The sequence below is a fragment of the Antedon bifida genome, chromosome 4 (assembly GCF_963402885.1).
Source record: "Antedon bifida chromosome 4, ecAntBifi1.1, whole genome shotgun sequence".
NCBI classification, from domain to species: Eukaryota; Metazoa; Echinodermata; class Crinoidea; order Comatulida; family Antedonidae; genus Antedon; species Antedon bifida.
In genome coordinates, this window is record NC_136229.1 from 30,538,310 (window position 1) to 30,556,775 (window position 18,466).

The window sequence follows — 18,466 nt, forward strand, 5'->3', positions numbered from 1 at the left end:
ATGCATGCCAATAATAATCAATAAGATACGACAACTCTAAAGTGTGTAACAAATAAAAAAGAAAACAATTCTTGGAGTTTTTCAATTATAAAAAGACAACATAAACGACATGTTGTCTGGCAGATTGAATATATTTCTTCTTCATTAGATTATGGGTTTTCAGGTAGGCCTAAAATAATCTGTTTTTGTGATTTATTTTTGGTGATATAACATAAAATTTTTTCTCTTTTCGGGGATAAAATCATCTTTAAAAATCTTTACCATAGTCCCAGTTATCATTTAAGACGGCGTAATGTGTAAGTTAAATAAATTCTGAATAACTATTTTGTTTAAAAATTATTTCTTTTCTATTGGAATATTTCTTTTATTTAAACTGATCAAAATTAGAAAATAGTAGTTTGAATGTTGATGACAAGTTAAAGCGCCCTCCTTTTTGTATCTTGTGAGAAGGGGAGAGATCGATGGTATTTAAACAGAACGGTGGTATATTCAACTATGACGTCGTCCGTGGTATTTTAATCATTCGTAGTTGTACGCCTATCATAGAAATGCTATGTTATCACAGTCTATTTAGAATCATCGTGTTGTGAAATGGTAATTATTTTTTTTAGATATCGTCATGAGATTCAATAAATTGACTAAGTTATATAGCAGTCTGATCAGATATTCTCTAGATTCGATCTGAGAACTTATCCGAAACCACAGTGCTGTTTACTTTCTTTTGCATGTCGGGTTGTACACTTTATAGTTGACGACAATTGAAGCATATCCTGACAAAAGAAACTATTGTTATGCTTCGCCCACACGTGGTATTATCGGTGTTGTTGTAGGTAAAATATTTGTGAAGAATGACTACCTCTCGAAAAAGGTGATTTGTTATTCAGTAGCCTAATGTATTCCTATGGTAGGCCTATATGCCAGGTATATATTGTATTCTAGATTGACCTACACAATTTCCAGAAATGGCATATAAACATTCATACAAAATCTGAAACTAAAAGTGCGTGTAACATCGACAAACGTAAGATAATTATTTATGGTAGCTATCCGTTAGCCTATCCATACACTCTTTCTGAACATCATAATGTTCCCTCTTGTCGAAAAATGTATCCAAAGAACCTACAGTTGGACTCTATCACAATAAAGTGAATTAGTATAGTATTGGTATTGATTACATAATTTATTTTTTTCTCATCTTTCTAAAGCCAAGGGTGAAGCTGAAAACATTAGCCATGCTTCTCGTCTTCTTTGGTGGTACCTCTTTAATCTTTGTTCTTATGACTTTTGATAAAATCGACAGCTTTTTGAACAGTTCTAATATAAGGAAATCCAGGTAAGTCAGCTTTTCCAGTGTTTCATCGATAGTGCCACCACATCAAACACATATAATATAAGTTGAAAATAAGCTGAGAGCGAGGAAGAATTATTTTTTTCTTGTACCATTTTCTTTCTTTACATTTTTATTCTGATTTTTGTTCAGGTTCCACGGCTTATCCAGTAATAAAAAAGGGTATAAGGATGCCATTCAACCACACACATTGCAAACATGGAAACCCTATAGACGAGTGCACATAGACACTCCAGATATTACCAAGATGTTTATGGATGTTGATGTATCTAAGGCCCAAAATATTAGGTATGAATAAAAGAAGTAAACGCATGTTGACGCGACAGTAACACAATGATAATAATAGTTGCGTATGTAGGATGCAGAGATAATCAATTTAAATGGTTCTTTTGTATGAAAGAAAGTAAACGCATATTACATGTTGACGCGACAGAACACAATGAATAAAAATAGTTGCGTAGCATGCAGAGACAATCAATTTAACTGGTTCTTTTGTTAAAATCTGAATGAAATAACGGAGAACCATAACCTGAAATTGGATTGTTTGTTTTCTCAGACTTAACTCAAAGAACAGAGAATCTTGACGATCTTAAAAGGTCAAATTCAGCCTAACTACAAAAGACATTTTACTATGCCACAAAGATGCTCTCTTTTTTTTCTCCACAGGATGCAGCTTCAGCTGACTGGATTGTCAACAACAAATATGTTACAAGTGTTTTCTCAAAACTCTCCAAATATTTCAGACGATAAAATATCATTTCCCGCCAGGTACACACTCAACGAAGATGTGGGCCTGAAAACAGTTGAAACATGTGCAATTGTAGGAAATAGTGGTATCTTAAAAGATAGTAATTGTGGAACTGAAATCGATGCACATGATTTTGTCTTACGAACAAACATGGCGCCGATAGAAAATTATGAAATTGACGTTGGTAAACAAACGAATCTTGTTAGTATGAATAGTGCTGTTGCAAAATTCTACTACAGGTGTTTACGTAGTAACGGCACCTTCTGTTATGATTCAGTCAAGAGATACTTAAAACATATAAATGGCTCTATTATATGGTTCTCGAAACTACATGGTGTCCAGTCGTATGTTTATGAGAATGTTGTGTCCGCCTTTCGTAAGCTCAAAAGCGATGTCGTGGTAGCATACCCAAATAGGCAATTGAAAGGACCACTACAAAGGTAAGTTAATGCTGCAATCGTCTATCTTATATAATAGGCTACAGTTTTTATGACAATAACTAGCTTGGTATAAATCTTCTTCTGAGAAAGAACATAGTGCCGCCACATGCAGCGTTGCTCTATTATTCTGGAGAGTTGTTTAATGTTAACATTTCAATATTTTAGGTTTTGGAAAGTGAATTCTATACCATCTTCTGGAATGTTCCTCTACACATTGGCTTCTACGTTTTGTCAAAGGGTGTCCCTGTACGGCTTCTATCCATTTAACCAGACGTCATCAGGCCGACAAGTCTTGTTTCACTATTATGAAGATGTTAGCTTTAATAATACTCACAACATGCCAGACGAGTACAAAATTTTGTCAAAAATAGAGAAAGCCGGAGGACTTAGAATTGTAACTGATACTTGTGGGTGAAAAACATTTTGTTTTAACGTAACCTGTTTGGTAAGTTTTTCTGTGGACGTAGACCTAAAATGAGTAAATGAGAAGCCAACAAAATTATGAAAGCAAACATTTTTTGAAATACCGTATATTTTATTTATTTTATACATATTTTAAAACAATATTTGAGAATCGTGACTCTTAAGAAAACCCACCATAATGTTCATTACTTTTCGCCAATTGATTCATTACCAATCTATCATTCTTCAAAAACAAAAGTTATAATTATTATTTTCTACTGTGACATAGCCTACGATAACTTAACAATACGATTTTCTTAAGTTATAAAAAAATTACATTACAAGATCGCAAGATTAAACCGCAGTAACAATTTTCTAACGTCAAATCAATGTAGACAATGTAGACTAAATGTATTTTGTCAACAAAAAACTTTTTGACAAATTTGCAAATGTCCCAGACGGCACCCCGTACATATTATGACCAGTGATTCTGTCTGCTGTATCCGAACAGTAAGGATGGTTTTGTTTATTAAACTCCATACGGACATCCACATTCACGAAAAAGAATGAAAAAAATACAACAGGTCAATATCATTAATTCGCATTTATATTTTAAGCCTAAAAAATAATATTTATTGTATAGTGTTAGAAAATGACATCTTTTTCCAGAAATGTAGTTAAAACAAACATATTGATTAGGCCTACATACGGTATTAAGATAAAATCACTTTATTACCTCCGGCAAGGATGTTATTTAGTTGCGATCGCGTGTGTTTGTTACTTGGCAAAATATAATAAATAAATAAAAGCAAGTATAGTACTTGCTTTGTTTGTTTGTTTATTACAATTTCCTACAATTATTTTTCAAGTTATATCATTCTGAAAGTATGTACTTCACTCAGTTTCTTGAGTGCTTTCGTTTGTTTGTTTATTTGTTAGTTATTGCCAATCTTTACCAAATTGAAACCACAAATAGATAATGTGTTCACCGAGGCAATCCGGATCAGGATCCCAATTCTGGACCGCCTACAGGCAATTTTCCATCAGAACATGTGTTGAACTTAGGTCCATAGTTAAAAATATATAGGCCTATATAAACTAGTAGTAATAATACAAAATAATAATAAAAATGATTATGAAAAAAGATCCCAGCAGTAATTGAAACTAGAAAACTGCGAATGGCTGGATACATAACCATTAAACCAAATTCACAAGGCTGTAGTACACTCAGCACTAAGACACAACAAAAATAAAATGTCTGGGGTAATCTTATGTAGGGAAATTATACTATAAGCGGAGGTATACACTCTCTGTTTAATTCTGATATTTCGACGTTATTGTTGGAAGGAATGACTTTACGAAAGTGCAAGAAGCGACCTGATTGGTCGTAACTATGGCTATTCAGTGAGCTAGTTACTATTTCAATCAATATTTCAGTTATTGCTATTTCAGTCAGTAGCAGTCGGCAAAGTATTTTCAGAAGAAACTCCTACTGTAGTATAGGAAATGTGTGATCAATCTCGTGTGTTACGAATAACATATAACCAAGCGTACCAACTGATATTGAGAATCATTTTTAAGGAATATCAAGTTTAAATACATTTCACGAAATAAAGTAAGGTAAGACAGAGAGTGTTGTATAACAATTAGGCCTAATGTTAAGCAACTATATGGCCTGATCTGATCAATGAAATTAACTAAATCATTAATTAGGCCTAGAATCATTAAATAGATAAAATCGATAGGCTTATCTATATCTATACATAATTTGATCTCAGCATATGGTTAGAAATACATTTCGGTTTTGATTTCCTTCATTTACTAGTAGGCTGCTTGTTTTTTAATCCGTCTATTTTCTTATCCAATTCATGCATTCAATTTAATGTCAATGTTATTTCTTATTAAGTACAGTTTTATTACCAGCCTATATAATTCCCCAAGAAATACCCGGTCAGAATTGGGATTATTGTTGAAACTAATAACCTACACGAATATCTCATTTAGCCAGCAGATTTGGTTTAGAACATGTATAAATGAATAATAATGTTTAGATACAAGTATATGCGGGGACACCACACCAAAATCTCTGCTCTGGGCTAAGTGAGAGATACGTGTAGGCTATTATAGTTTCAACAAAGAACTGAAAATAATAGTTACAAGTGACCGACTTTTCCGGGTATTTAAGGAATATGTAGTCTGGTTGTTTACTGTAGTTTTAGTGTTTATGATTTGATTTCGTTTCCTTAATTCTTTATTGCTTCCTTTGTTTCTTAACATTATAGCCTATCGTAGAGATGTAACATATTGTAACACTTGTGTTTATATATTATATCCTTATTACTTTAGTTAGACCTGTAGTGAAGTCACATATTTGGAGAACAGTTTACTATTCACCATAGTGCACTATACTACTCAGAAGGTTATCATTAATATTATAAAAGGTATGAATAATGTATTATTAAAGTGTACCGGTATAGTATAATACACCTAGAATAGTACCAATAGTTTAGAACTTATTCTAACAGTAGGCATGGAAAATAGTAGTATTTAACATAATGATAACTAGTCAATTGTGTTATAATTGTATTGGGGTTTTTTTTCTGCTCAATGAATAATAGGCTTATTATAACTAGTTTAAATACTGCAATGTTTCTGAAGTAGTATGAATTATTGAGAAAGTATACCGATAAACTGTTTTTGTTTGCATACAGTTAGTAATATTGTAGGCCTATCTATAGGCCTAGATATTATAAAACTATATAGAAAAGTTATGGAAAGAATGAGTTCAGTATGTATTTCAATATAGAGGCGGGAGCCAAACATATGAACGAGATATTAAGGATTAGTTATATCATATCTTTAATTAGGTAGGCATACACACAGAAACGTAAGTCTGACATTATTTTAATAGGAAGATCCGAAAAGCAAGATACATCAAAGATACAGAATTATACACATCAACATTTTAAAAGTCAATTTGAAATATTAGTCTAGAAAGAATAAGTAAAATATTGGGCTGACAGTCAACATTAAGGGTTTTAGAGGAAGAAAATATCAAGAAAGAAGAATCATGGGTACGAGGCGCAATTAGCAGCATAATTAATGTTAACGCAGATGGTCTAAATGTTAACAGTCTATAATAATTCTACTTAAAATTTGATTTCTTCAAAATAGGGAATTTTCATTTTCAACGGTACGTTACGGTAATACGAATCATGATGATATTATTGTGTAATACCTTGCTGTTTGATAATTCTGTTTGCAGATCACAACTTGTTGAATCATTGAATACAAACGCAATGACCTCGTTGGTTAGGCTAATGTTTGGAATAATAATGATAGGTAAGTTTGTATAAACTTAATTAGGTCTTAAATTCTACTAATACTTGGAATTGTAGTCATAATAATGTGTGGTTAAATCAACAACAAAACAATATGCCTTTAAAAAGGTAAAATGCTAATTCATATCCGTCTGAACATACATCTAGTTTGTGGTGGATGCGCGGTAAATTGTGTGCGTTTGGGCTATCGACTGTAGCTTGACCTCTCTGCGACCTGTATTTGAACATGTAAAGATAACTAACTAACTCACATTCATATTGCATGTGATTTGATCTCGGAAGACGATAATCATAACCTCTGATTTAGAGATAATAATATGGATCTAATGGCATGAATATTTTGAAACTTTCCAAACGTACATGATTACATGAATTCCGAAAACAAGACTGTTCCAAACCGGAAATTGTTGACAAACCTGTACGCAAGTTTTCAAAACCAGGTTTAATATCATTTCTTAGAAAGATCTATTTCCAGGTTTGCTGTTCTGTTCTGGAGGTCAAGCTACAGCAGCCCACGCACACAAGGGCTTCATTTCGAGATGTGATACTTTTCGAGATTATTTTTTCAAACCAAATACAGTATAGTTTCTTTTGGATTCTTTTCGAACTTTTACGGTATAGATATATATGACGGCGAGGTTGTTGACGATAACGTTTAACGTTGATGAAGATATCAATGATCATAATAATAGTAATAATAATGACGATAAAATTACTGATAATCCGTTGATCTAGGTTTTACACCAGTAGGTGCGACGTGTTCATTAGGATGGAAACATCATAATGGAACGTGTTATAGGCTGGTAAATACAACAAGCAGAAACTTAGAAGATGCACAATTAGTATGCAGTAGGAATTTTAGATATTCTGAATTGGTAGTAATTAAGGACAGCATACATCTGTTGGATATGTTGAAAGTAGTCAACGGCGATGCAAATGGAAATAACAAATACTGGATAAATTGCATAGAAAAGGTATTTAATAAGAAACAATATGCCTAGTACAATAACTAACATTCATCATAGCATAATTATGTCGGTAGTTACTCATTAAGGTCTAGAACATTATGGTAGAACATTATTTCTATCACCCTCCTCATCACTATCATCATCGCAGTCATTAGGCCTACCATCATCATTGTTTTTTAATTCAATGACTGCGTTATGTATGCATATTCCACTTAAATATTTCCTAGAGCAATGACTCTTATATCATCTTTTCTATTTTATTATGTTTTTTACCCACCCGCTTCCCAATAAATTTCCCTCAACTTCCAGATTATCGCTCAGTCCTAACATTTTTTTCGTCTTGGTTTAGGCCTAAATTGAATAGGAACTGTGTATTTAAGTGACATTTCATTACAATAATGCATCAACGTTTGAAACAATTGTAAATCCATTCACATTATGCTTCTAAAATATGACATAGGTCTGTATCATAGCAATGTTTTTCTTATAACAGAATCCTTGTAATTTCTGGCTTCATGTAAAACCAAGTAAGTATTAATTGTTTAAATCTATGCTTCAACTTGTTTTTGATTTATCAGACAAGAAACATTCTTTTATTTTATTTGATTGTACAAATAGTAATTACACCAAAAATAGTAATTACACCAAATATAAATGTCTACGTGCAAAACATAATTTGTATTAATTGTTACCACAGTGAATTATAGTACAATTTGTCAAATTAACCAGGCGAGGATCAAGCACTAAATACTTTGAATATTATTCCCGGTATTATACTAAATATAAATACAAAACTTTGTTTATATATTCGCAATTTAGTATAAAAACTATTGTGACGGTAGTCGTGTCGCGGGCCAAGACAATAACGATGGCACAAAATATTCAATGTACAAAATATAATATTTATTCAATCAAAAGTAAGATTAATAAACAATGTGAAACGTAGTGATTCTGACTGATGTTATAGTCTCAAGAATCAATACCCGAACTAACTAACTTAGCTACAAAACATATTATTTATATTAAGGGGACAGGAAGTATGACTAATTAAATGGCACCACATTCTGATTGACTTTCCTTGGAAGACCCATCTCATGAATGTAGTGTTCCAAGTTAAGTAGGCATCGGGGAGAGTAAGGGGTGAATAGCCTGTGTGACTAATAGGGTTTGGTCCCACCATGTTACAACTATCAATAACATTACACATTTAGAATTGGATAGGTTGTGTATAAAGTTAATGAAAATTCAATTAGAAATATTAGGATGAAAACAATTCTAGAAGTTTTGCTCATTTAGTATCATTTGATTCAACAAAAGAAACTCTCTTTTGCTTTGGATATATTATGTCACCATGGTATTCCGAAATAAAAAGATGAATGAAATGAATGAATCTGATACCATAACATATATTATTATATTATATATACTGTAGGTCCATCTGTTAGGCCTAAGTGCATTTCCATCTACAGTAACAAAACTCAATTGTTGAATTGTGCAGGAGCTTATGTCGTATGTAAACGGTCGGGTAAGTATTCACTTGTACTGAATAGTACATAGACAAATAAGGTGTACAATATAATATAAAATAATAAAAGGCATGTAGGCCTACACTAGCTAAAAGTGCAACATAAGCGCGTTTTTAGCCGTATAAAAGTAGGCCTACCAAATTTCTGAATTTGATTGATACTTTCTTTGACCAATTCAGAAATAAGTTTCAAAATAGTGACGTGCCATTATGTGGATAGTACTATTTTGGAGGCACATCTGACCATTGAGAAAGAAAATATGAAGGCGAAGTATATTTTGTATAATGATGTTTTGTTTTTGAAATTATAACCTTTCTCAGAAAATAGGTCTACACACAAGAAGAAGAAAAGAATGAAGCGAGATGATGATGATGATTGTTCGAGTAGTGAGGAAACTACTACTAAGCCCTGTAGTTCCACTGCCAAGCCAAGACCTTCTTCAACTGAACCAAGGCCAACAATGCCACCAACTTCTGTAAATTATAAAGTTACTACTGCCACACCAGTACCAGTAGCACGGTCAGAGACGGGAGCAATGCCGACCACTGTATCCCTGGGTTTGTACACCACTAATTCGAAGGGAAAAATAAACATTTTAAAACATCCAGATCCCATGGTAATTTTTCAAAGTTTATCAATTAAGTTGCTACCAAAGTTTAATTGGCCATCCCTACCAAGTGTACCTGTTCATGTCTAAAATTATTTTTAAGGTTGTATTTCAAGAATGTAATGATTTTATGGCAAAAACAATAGATTCTTCTGAGGTAAGTTGGCACACAATTATTAAAATATTAAATTAATGTTGTTATAATGATTATTTTTGAATGAATGAGTTGTCTTATTTGTTTGTTTTATTTGTTTTTTTATTTCCATTCAAGAAGAAAAGAATAGGAAGGGGAAATCTCTGAAGCACAGCTTATAATAAGTAGAAACCCCCTGTTACAAAACAATATATATATATATATAGAAATATGAAAAAATATTTTTCAGGAAATCTACCAAATCATCGAACAATGTGAAATGTATGCTTTAAACTTAGGCGGAATTTTGAAAAATGATTCCATGTACTTGAACTTGGAGTTTCTTGGTGAGTCAATAGCTTTATAATTACATGATTGATCACCAGACACTACAATGACACAATCTTCTATATAACTTCAAGAAGAAACAACCGCAACCTAGCGATATATTATTTCAGTGAACATAAGATTTCCGTATAATTGAATTGAATGACTAATATAATAACGATCATAGAGTATGTCATGCCGTAAAACCCTTTTTCTGAAAACTAATGTACAGTTTACCAACAAATTTACACTGGAGTTAAGAATTGTATAGTCAGTATATGTATATTGATTTTGAATTTATTGGTTTTATTGTTTTCTATTACTCTCCAATGCTGGAGCCATTTTAACTAACTTGTACATGAATTAATTTAAAATTAGTTCTAAATGTGTTATTTATATCGTTCTTATAGAGGTTTCGATCAACAGATCTACTAACTTCTTCTATGGCGCTTTTGAGTATGTGTCAAAGAAAGAGAACGAAATTAGTCTAAATCTTTCGGAATTTTATATGAATAAAAGTAAAGGTAAGACATTGAATCGCAGTTTACTGATTGATCTTGTCTGAGCTTGATTTTAATAAAAAATTATTATGCCTATGTCATATAAAAAGTAAATGCGAAAAGGAACAAAAACAATTAGATAAACAATATTATAAAGACAACTTTAATTGATTTTCACCTTTAACAAAATATTTTTAACATTTAAATTATTTCCAAAAATGTGTTTTCTAATCTAATATCAGAAAATCTCATCTCGGTGGTTGCGCTTCTACGCTTTAAACATGAAAGTAACATTAATCAGTAAGTAAGAATACTTTTACCACATAAAACTATATTCAAACGAAAAACTATTCTTAGTCAAGTTCGATAACCAAAACCTGTTTTAGGAAATATTTCTTTTAAAATTGAAAATAGAGTCAGACTACCGAAACACTTCTTTTACAGATTTGGTAAAACAGAATATACGAGTCTGGGATCAGATTTGTTAGCTGCTTCTTTTTCTGTGAATGGAACTAAGGTGTCAACACAGATAGAATTTAATCTTAACATAAAACAGGTATAATAGAATTTCGGATTATTGGGTTTGGTTAGTGTATGTAGTTTTTTGTTTTGGCAATTGGGTGGTGTCGAGATGTTGGTTATGACAATGGTTGCGCCTGATTATGTTAGGTTTGCCATAGTTGTTGCTTAAATAATTTTCGAGTTGGTCTCAATGAAATAGTGTCTGAATTAGTCATCATGATGCTTCTTTGCTTCTAAAGTTGCGATAAATGTGGTTATTATGGACTAACTTGAATTTGCTATCAAGTTACTGCTTTTCTGCTGAAGTTGTCGGCTGTTTTTGCTGTTCTTAAATTGTATACTTTTTTTCCTAGAATATTAGTGAAAATGAAAATTACGTTTGTGCATTCTGGAAGAAAGACGAAATGTAAGTTAAATGTAGGCCTATTATATAACCTAGTAAAACTCACTAGTACATGATTTCTCACTCCATGTTTAGCCTATTTAATTCCATGGCAGTTTTATATTTAGTTTAGAACGAATTGTTTGGATAATTCTAGAATTAAGCTTCTGAATTTCGCTAAGAATGCCTCTCAACCATCCACAAATAAGAGACTATTCAACAAACTTTATCTTTTAGAGATTGGTCAACATACGGTTGCAAAACTGAACAATCCGAACAAGCAGTGAATTGTGCATGTAATCATACTACTTCGTATGCAGTATTGGTTACCAAAAATGTAAGAACGTAGTTGTCGTAAGGGCGGTTTAGCCGAGAAATTTCAATTACGTATTCAGTTAAATTTTAATTTAAGATCCATATTTGTGTATAAATGATGTATTTTATATGCACTGATACACGACCCGTATGAGAACAACGTCGTTGTGTTGATATCAAAGTCCGTAGGTTTGTAAAGTTCGCTACAATATCACATTCAACTTGATCTCCTTTTCAATAACATCTAGATTCCTGATGAACATGTGGTACCACTGAACATAATAACGTATATTGGATGTGCTTTCTCACTGGCTGCTCTCTTCATTACCATCACCGTCTTATTCTGCATTCCGTAAGTACTAACCACCTCAATGTCTTACATGAAGAGACAGAGTACACTATAACAAATAATGGTTGACTTTCTAAAAGCACTGTCTGCTAACGTCTTCTTAAAGGTACTACATTGAGGGCATGTAAAAATCGCTTAGCTAGCAGCTGACGACAACTTAAAAAAGATGAACATGAATGTATTACACTTAATAAAGATGTCGTTTTGTTGTCAGGAATTAAATTGTTATAAAACGAATGCAATATGTCTACGGACCAGTGCAGAGGAAATGATGAATTTGATTCAGTAAAGTTGACCATGATAAAACAATGTTAGAAGCCTCTGGTCTGAATGTTATATTTTTATTTACAGATCTTTAAACTCAACTCGTATAACAATACACAAGAATTTTGTCGTGTCTCTAATATTGGCCCAGATCATCTTTCTCGTTGCTCCACTAGCTAAAGAGAATGATGTAAGTAAGCCTCTATTTATTTACGCCTTTCGAACAATCTTAAATATTTCTTAAATAAAAGACACTTTCTAAGTACGTTTTTTTTGTTTCTTCCCATTTACGTGACTAACGTATGCTTGATTGATTCAAGTCATTTCGATAACTTTATTGATGGACTGTTATTTCAATATTTATGAACGTTAAGTTTCACAGAATATTTCCTTTACATTGCATCAGGTAATGTGTCAAAGCGTTACAGTAGCAATGCACTACATCTGGCTCACAGTGTTTTGTTGGATGTTGATGGAAGGGGTGCATTTATATCTGTTAGTTGTAAAGGTGTTTAGATCTGGCAAAAGTTACCTTCGATACTATGTTGCAACAGCATGGGGTTTGTATTGTTGCTGTTTTCATCATCTCATCATTTTCTTTGTACATTATTTTATTTGTGATTTGATGAATAAATGTATGTATTTGTTGCGGATGTGTAATTAATGTGTGTAATAAGAGCCGAATAAGTCGTAGTGCAGTGGTTATATTCATCCTTTCAGTTCAAAATATTTTATTATTCGTATATACAGACATAGACAAAGGAACATAAAACATGACGTTTGCACTAAAGTATAATAAAGGAAGAATTTATTTTGATTTAATTTTATCATTTTTAAAAGGATCTCCTGTTGTAGTAGTTGCCATTACTGCGTCACTGTGGTGGAATGGGTACAAACCAGGGCCAGACGCAGCAAGGTAAACTCTTTACAGTACTAATTGCAAAACCTTACTTTTAGATTTATATATTAGCTGTATGAATGTCACGATTGCCAGACGATTGTAACAATAAGTACCCCACATTCAGTTGACTGACTGACTTTCTTTTTAGCTGTTGGCTTTCGTGGAAGAATGACATGATCTGGGCGTTTCTGGGTCCAGCGGCAGCTATCACGCTGGTGAGTATATACTCATATTGCCGAGAGTGAATTTTGTAAAGGCTCACATGAACATGCACCGATACCCATATTAGTACATAGTAGAACACTGTTATCTTAGTCCCATCTCAGTTGGGCAAAATGTTCTGCATACAACTATTTACTTATTTACTAATGTTCTTTACTCAATATTTTATTTGTAGGTAAACATGTTTATCTTGGTCAGAGTGGTGTGTGTTGTTGTGAAAGCTGTTGACGATGGGTACACGAAACAAAACAAAAAAGTACAGACAGTGTAAGTAATGAAAATGAAGGATACGCCATTTAATATGAATATTGACATTCAAATTTATAATAATCGCTATCCATTTCTCTTTGTTGCTAGTGCTGTAACAATGTTAAAAGTGATTGAAAATACCAACAATGCCATCGAATCAATAATGAATATAATTTTTCCTCCAATACAACTAATAGATATAGACATAGATAAACTTTATTGTCACATAAAACTGTAAAATATAAAAGGTGAAACATGGTTCCACGTTCCAATCAATTAAAACGTCCATAACAATATTAAAAAACACACATACAAGACATAAAAAGTTACAATTGTTGGTTAATTGAACAATTGGGGCTACAATAATAAAAGTACATTGATCTGGATCAACCATTCCCTGGTATTCTGACATTTTTGTACATTTGAATTCATTAAGATGATTGGTATTATTGTATTATTGTAATGTTTTGTTGTTTTTATTTTAGAGCGGCGGCAAAGGGAGCAATGGTGTTGACTCCCATTCTTGGTACGACGTGGGTCATCGGAGTGTTCGCCAACCTCCATATAATCGGCATCTATGCCTTTACAATACTCAACTGCCTACAGGTAAAATTTATCATGACATTATGAAAACTCTTATTATTGTTTCTCAACGCCGACGCCGACTGTCAACAGCATTCTTCAATACCCTTCCATTTAAAGACCTGTTTTTAGATGTTTAACGATTCCCCAACCCCCACCCTAAACAATGGAAGTTGCCAAGAAATTGTTTATTTCATCGTGCTTTGTCAATACGTCTTTTCTTTCAGGGAGTGTTTGTATTCGTGTTCTACTGTGTTCGAAACTCGGAGGTACTGTAAAAAGGCTCATATGTTAATTATCAGAAAAACGATTTAGCTTAACAAATTATGTATTTTATTTTCAAGTTTTCGTCAATCTCCGTATTTCATAAATGAGTAGAGTCTATGTTTTCTTACGTCATTGATAATTGAGAGAGAATGATTTGGATCAATACTAAAATTAAACATACTTTAATAATCTTGCCACCAGCGTGCGGAACGCCTCCAATGTTCATGTTATAAAACAAATAAATTTCTTCTTAGTAGCTGCGCAATTCAACTCAATTTAACTGTATTTAACCACGGAGGCCCAGATCAATATAATAATTCTAACATAAAATCTGCGGTCGAAAACATTTCATTCCATTTGTTTATGGTCACATGTTCTCATTCATTCCAGGTTCGTAATGGAATTGATAGAATTCGAGAAAAACGAGAAACTAATAAAGCAAATAAAAAGAATACACGACCTTCTGGAGATTCAAAGTTAAAGGTTTGTATAACGCTCTAAAATGTTTTTGAAATTATGATTTGATATGCCATGCAGAAAAGAATATCATGATGTGGGGAATTTAAAATACTATCGTTGGACGAGTGAGTTAGGAATACTGACGATATGGTAGCATAATATTGCGATATTAGCATTGATTCGCAAATTCCTATACAGGGCCGCAGCAAAATATGATGTTTAAAGACCGTGTTTGTTTGACAGAATTGCTAGCATAGGCTAGCAGATTGGATTGTTCCAATTTTTTGGAATGGCGAAGATCACTTCAAATGGGCGCATGGCCACAGGGCAGATCACTAACGGTGATCTACTTATTCCGAGACCCTATACTTGGAACTCTTTTAGCTCCAATGATCTTCCTTTAATTCTCTTCCTTTAGATATCCAACATGCTTCATCTTACTTTTTTTGCGAAATAACCATCTCGTCTTTTCTCTCCGAGATGGCAAATTTATTTTTTTTCATTGTTTTAATTGATTTCTCTTTTGTTTCTAATTCTTTTTGCATTACTTTATTTTGTTAATATATATAATTCTACTCATTTTAATTTAATTTTTAATTGTTTTGTTCCGTGTTTTCGTTATACTTCATATTATTGTCTTGTCAAAATGTATTTTTGTTAGGATAATTCTTAAATTAACCTATCCACCATACTATTTTTCAGCTTTCGAACCTTACATTAAACAAAATTGGAAGTGTTGATAATTTATCACAGCAAAGGAATTAAAATGCAAATGAGCTGGATATCATTTCGCCAATCTACAAATGTCCACTTGCTGTTCTATAAATACAAAAAACAGTGATAAGTTTAGGCCATTTTGTCACATTTGTAGACACAGCTTTCTATTTTTAAACAGCTTTACTTCCTTAGAAAAATATAAGCTTTTCAGTACCGTAAACGTGGAAATATTTATATTGATTTGTATTGATATTACTCAACTTTAAAATGATGTGTTTCTTCCTCTGACCAACATGTTTATTTTCGTTACATTTGTATACGGACGGCAGATAAACTCTACTAGTACTAATAATAGGCCAGGATAATGAATCCTTGGAACAGTCAGGGGAAAATGACAAAAGGTTCCCTACTTTCTAGGAGTTTTATCAGATAATCTATATTGTTTTAACAACACTTGTAACATGACCACAGTGCTGATTTTGCAATGAAAACATTTCATTATATTTATTTTATGTGCATTAGGCCTATTCAATTTATTAACACATTCCATTTGTAAAGGAGTATACAATAGCTAAATCATATATTTTAAGGAAAATAATTAAAGTATTATATTAGTAGTATTAATAGTTCTATTCTTATTGTTATGCTTAGTTTAATGCAAATTACCATAAAAAATAATCAGCATGATGTGGGTGACAATGGCTTTATATCAATGATACATTACACAAATAAGCTATTACAAAAAAAGTACAAAAAAAGTACAATTATTGTGTAAAATTATTGTATTTTCTATTTTTATCAATTATGTATTCTTTATCAATGGTGCATTGTAAGCCTACGTACTTTATTTTTGGAACATGCTGCTTCCAAAATTGTATTTGCAATAGTTTATATTTAAAATGGTTTTTTTTATCTTTCGTGGGAATCGCCCACCTTTATTGTAATTTCTTCTCATTTTAAATGTATAATAGTATAAATAATTCTAATTAGTAATCATTCTTAAAACGATATAGATACATATTTAGCATAAAGGTAAGTAGACTCTATACAGATGGAGCTATAATAGAACCATTGATAAAATAATTAGTGATACATTATACATATTGTATATTTAAAATTGTACTGTACAGATAAATGAAAATATTGCATATATTAAAACAGAGAATGAAATAAAATCAAGGTAAGTTCTCTAAAATGCTAGTTTTTACATTTTTTGTCTGCTTTAAAAAAATTAAATAATAATTCAAAATTATTTAAAATGTTAAGGAAATGAACTCGTTACTATTTATTTACCTAGATAATTTGCAAATTATCAAAAAAACATATTTTACGATGTTTGTACCTAACCATTTTTCAATTCTATCTAAATATTACATGTTTTGACATTTACACATAATGTATAATATCTGTAAAATACAATGCAATGATTAAAATACTATAATTATATTGAAATACGACATCGCGCCATGCACAATTTTTGCTACAGTTGACACGTGAACAGCAAGCAACAACAGCACTCTTTTAATATTATTTCTATATCTGTTGTACACATTTTCTCAATTTTAATTGTGCAATAACTCTTCCTCGATTTGTATGTATAGTAGTCAATGTAGGTTATAGATTATACTTATCTCAATTTTTTTAAATATCGCTTTTATATTGTTTTGGATTTATAGAACTAAGTGCTTATTGATTTGTGTAACTATTCTCGTATTTTGTAAATCCCAAGCAATTCGGTTTTTGCTGTGATTTGTGGATATTAATGAATAAATAAAAATTGTATCTATACGGCTTCTATCCATTTAACCAGATGACATCAGGGCGAGAAATCATATTTCAATATTATGAAGATGTTAGCTTTAATAATACTCACAACATGCCAGGCGAGTATGACTTTTGCCAAAAATACAGAAATCCAGATGACTTAAGGCCAACTCAGCGTCGTACGACGATGCCCAATGAGTCGTCTCGTCGGCAGAAAATTAAACATGTTTGAAGTTCTCGCGACGACCTACCTAAAAAATACGCCCGACGCTATCTCAGACAGCACTGTTATGTGTTACAATAATAGTCAGGTGTCGCATGCAAATGAATCAAGTGGACGAATCAGAAGGTATTTCGGCCTAGGCCAAAAGTGGTCATAACAGCACATACGAGTCAAGACGTTTCGTCGGGCCTCGTCGTACGACGCTGCCTGAGTTTGCCTTTAGAATTGTAACCGATATTTACATGTGAACTTCATTCACTGTCGAAAGATAGCCTTAAAGTAAATGTGAAGCGAAGACAATGAAAACAAGGATTGAAAATCGCAACTCTTAAAAAAACTCAATCAACTTATCTATTACGTTTAGGCAGTTATTACCTAGCTGCCATAATTCTTCAAAACTTTGAAATCATGCGTATTATTTGTTTACTATGACGTATAGCACGATAAGATAGCAAAGAGTACAGTAGTATAATTTAAGTAACTGATATTGAAAGATCACAAGATTATAACGCAATTGTATTAACAGCATAACGTTTTCTAACGATATAATCAATATTATGTGGACAAAGTAATGAATTGAAAAAAAAAAATATTATTTTGTCAACAAACAATTATTTTTGTCTTTGTATAAATGTCCCAGGCGGCGCCCCGTAGATTTAAACACAGTGATTCTATCTGCTGTATCTGTACTACTGTGGGATGTTTTGTTTATTGAACTCCAAAGAAGGCCAATTCAACAAAACATCATATTGCGGACATCCGTATATATTGACTTCAGGGACGTCTGACGTAAAAGAAAGAAATGAATACATACAGCACTAGGTCAATGTCATTAATTCGCATTTATAAAAAAATGCAATAATGATGTTCTTTCTTTAGAGAAATGAGTTAAACCAAAACATTTTCTTGA

At 32.2% G+C, this 18,466-nt stretch overlaps 2 protein-coding genes across 4 annotated transcripts; both read left to right on the forward strand.

The window, feature by feature from the left end:
* Positions 1–465: 465 nt before the first annotated feature.
* On the forward strand, positions 466–4,557 carry LOC144841566 (CMP-N-acetylneuraminate-poly-alpha-2,8-sialyltransferase-like). Of its 3 annotated transcripts, XM_078697975.1 has the most exons (6): positions 466–594; positions 1,206–1,333; positions 1,481–1,636; positions 2,015–2,536; positions 2,702–2,981; positions 4,391–4,557. In XM_078697975.1, exons 1-5 carry the CDS (start codon positions 592–594, stop codon positions 2,949–2,951), a joined length of 1,059 nt encoding a protein of 352 aa, XP_078554101.1. In that variant the 5' UTR covers positions 466–591; the 3' UTR covers positions 2,952–2,981; positions 4,391–4,557. The 3 variants fall into 3 exon arrangements, with proteins under 3 accessions (XP_078554101.1, XP_078554100.1, XP_078554102.1); XM_078697974.1 differs by lacking the exon at positions 4,391–4,557 and having other exon boundaries at positions 2,702–3,778; XM_078697976.1 differs by lacking the exons at positions 466–594; positions 4,391–4,557 and adding an exon at positions 725–868 and having other exon boundaries at positions 2,702–3,778.
* A 1,674-nt stretch (positions 4,558–6,231) lies between these two features.
* On the forward strand, positions 6,232–18,076 carry LOC144841550 (adhesion G protein-coupled receptor L1-like). Its single transcript, XM_078697944.1, has 22 exons — positions 6,232–6,280; positions 7,015–7,253; positions 7,741–7,774; positions 8,680–8,772; positions 9,094–9,389; positions 9,484–9,537; positions 9,764–9,860; positions 10,251–10,364; positions 10,583–10,640; positions 10,785–10,896; positions 11,216–11,268; positions 11,482–11,581; positions 11,808–11,911; positions 12,260–12,362; positions 12,579–12,732; positions 13,013–13,088; positions 13,222–13,288; positions 13,471–13,562; positions 14,030–14,150; positions 14,354–14,395; positions 14,784–14,876; positions 15,555–18,076. Exons 1-22 carry the CDS (start codon positions 6,238–6,240, stop codon positions 15,615–15,617), a joined length of 2,208 nt encoding a protein of 735 aa, XP_078554070.1. The 5' UTR covers positions 6,232–6,237; the 3' UTR covers positions 15,618–18,076.
* Positions 18,077–18,466: the final 390 nt, after the last annotated feature.

Coding starts and splice junctions, on each gene's coding strand:
- LOC144841566 (XM_078697975.1), top strand. Junction 1,637..2,014: donor TCTAAGGCCCAAAATATTAG/GTATGAATAAAA, acceptor TTTTCTCCACAG/GATGCAGCTTCAGCTGACTG. Junction 2,537..2,701: donor TTGAAAGGACCACTACAAAG/GTAAGTTAATGC, acceptor TCAATATTTTAG/GTTTTGGAAAGTGAATTCTA.
- LOC144841550 (XM_078697944.1), top strand. CDS start 6,238: ATGACCTCGTTGGTTAGGCTAATGTTTGGAATAATAATGATAG. Junction 13,289..13,470: donor CAGCGGCAGCTATCACGCTG/GTGAGTATATAC, acceptor TTTTATTTGTAG/GTAAACATGTTTATCTTGGT. Junction 14,877..15,554: donor CTGGAGATTCAAAGTTAAAG/GTTTGTATAACG, acceptor ACTATTTTTCAG/CTTTCGAACCTTACATTAAA.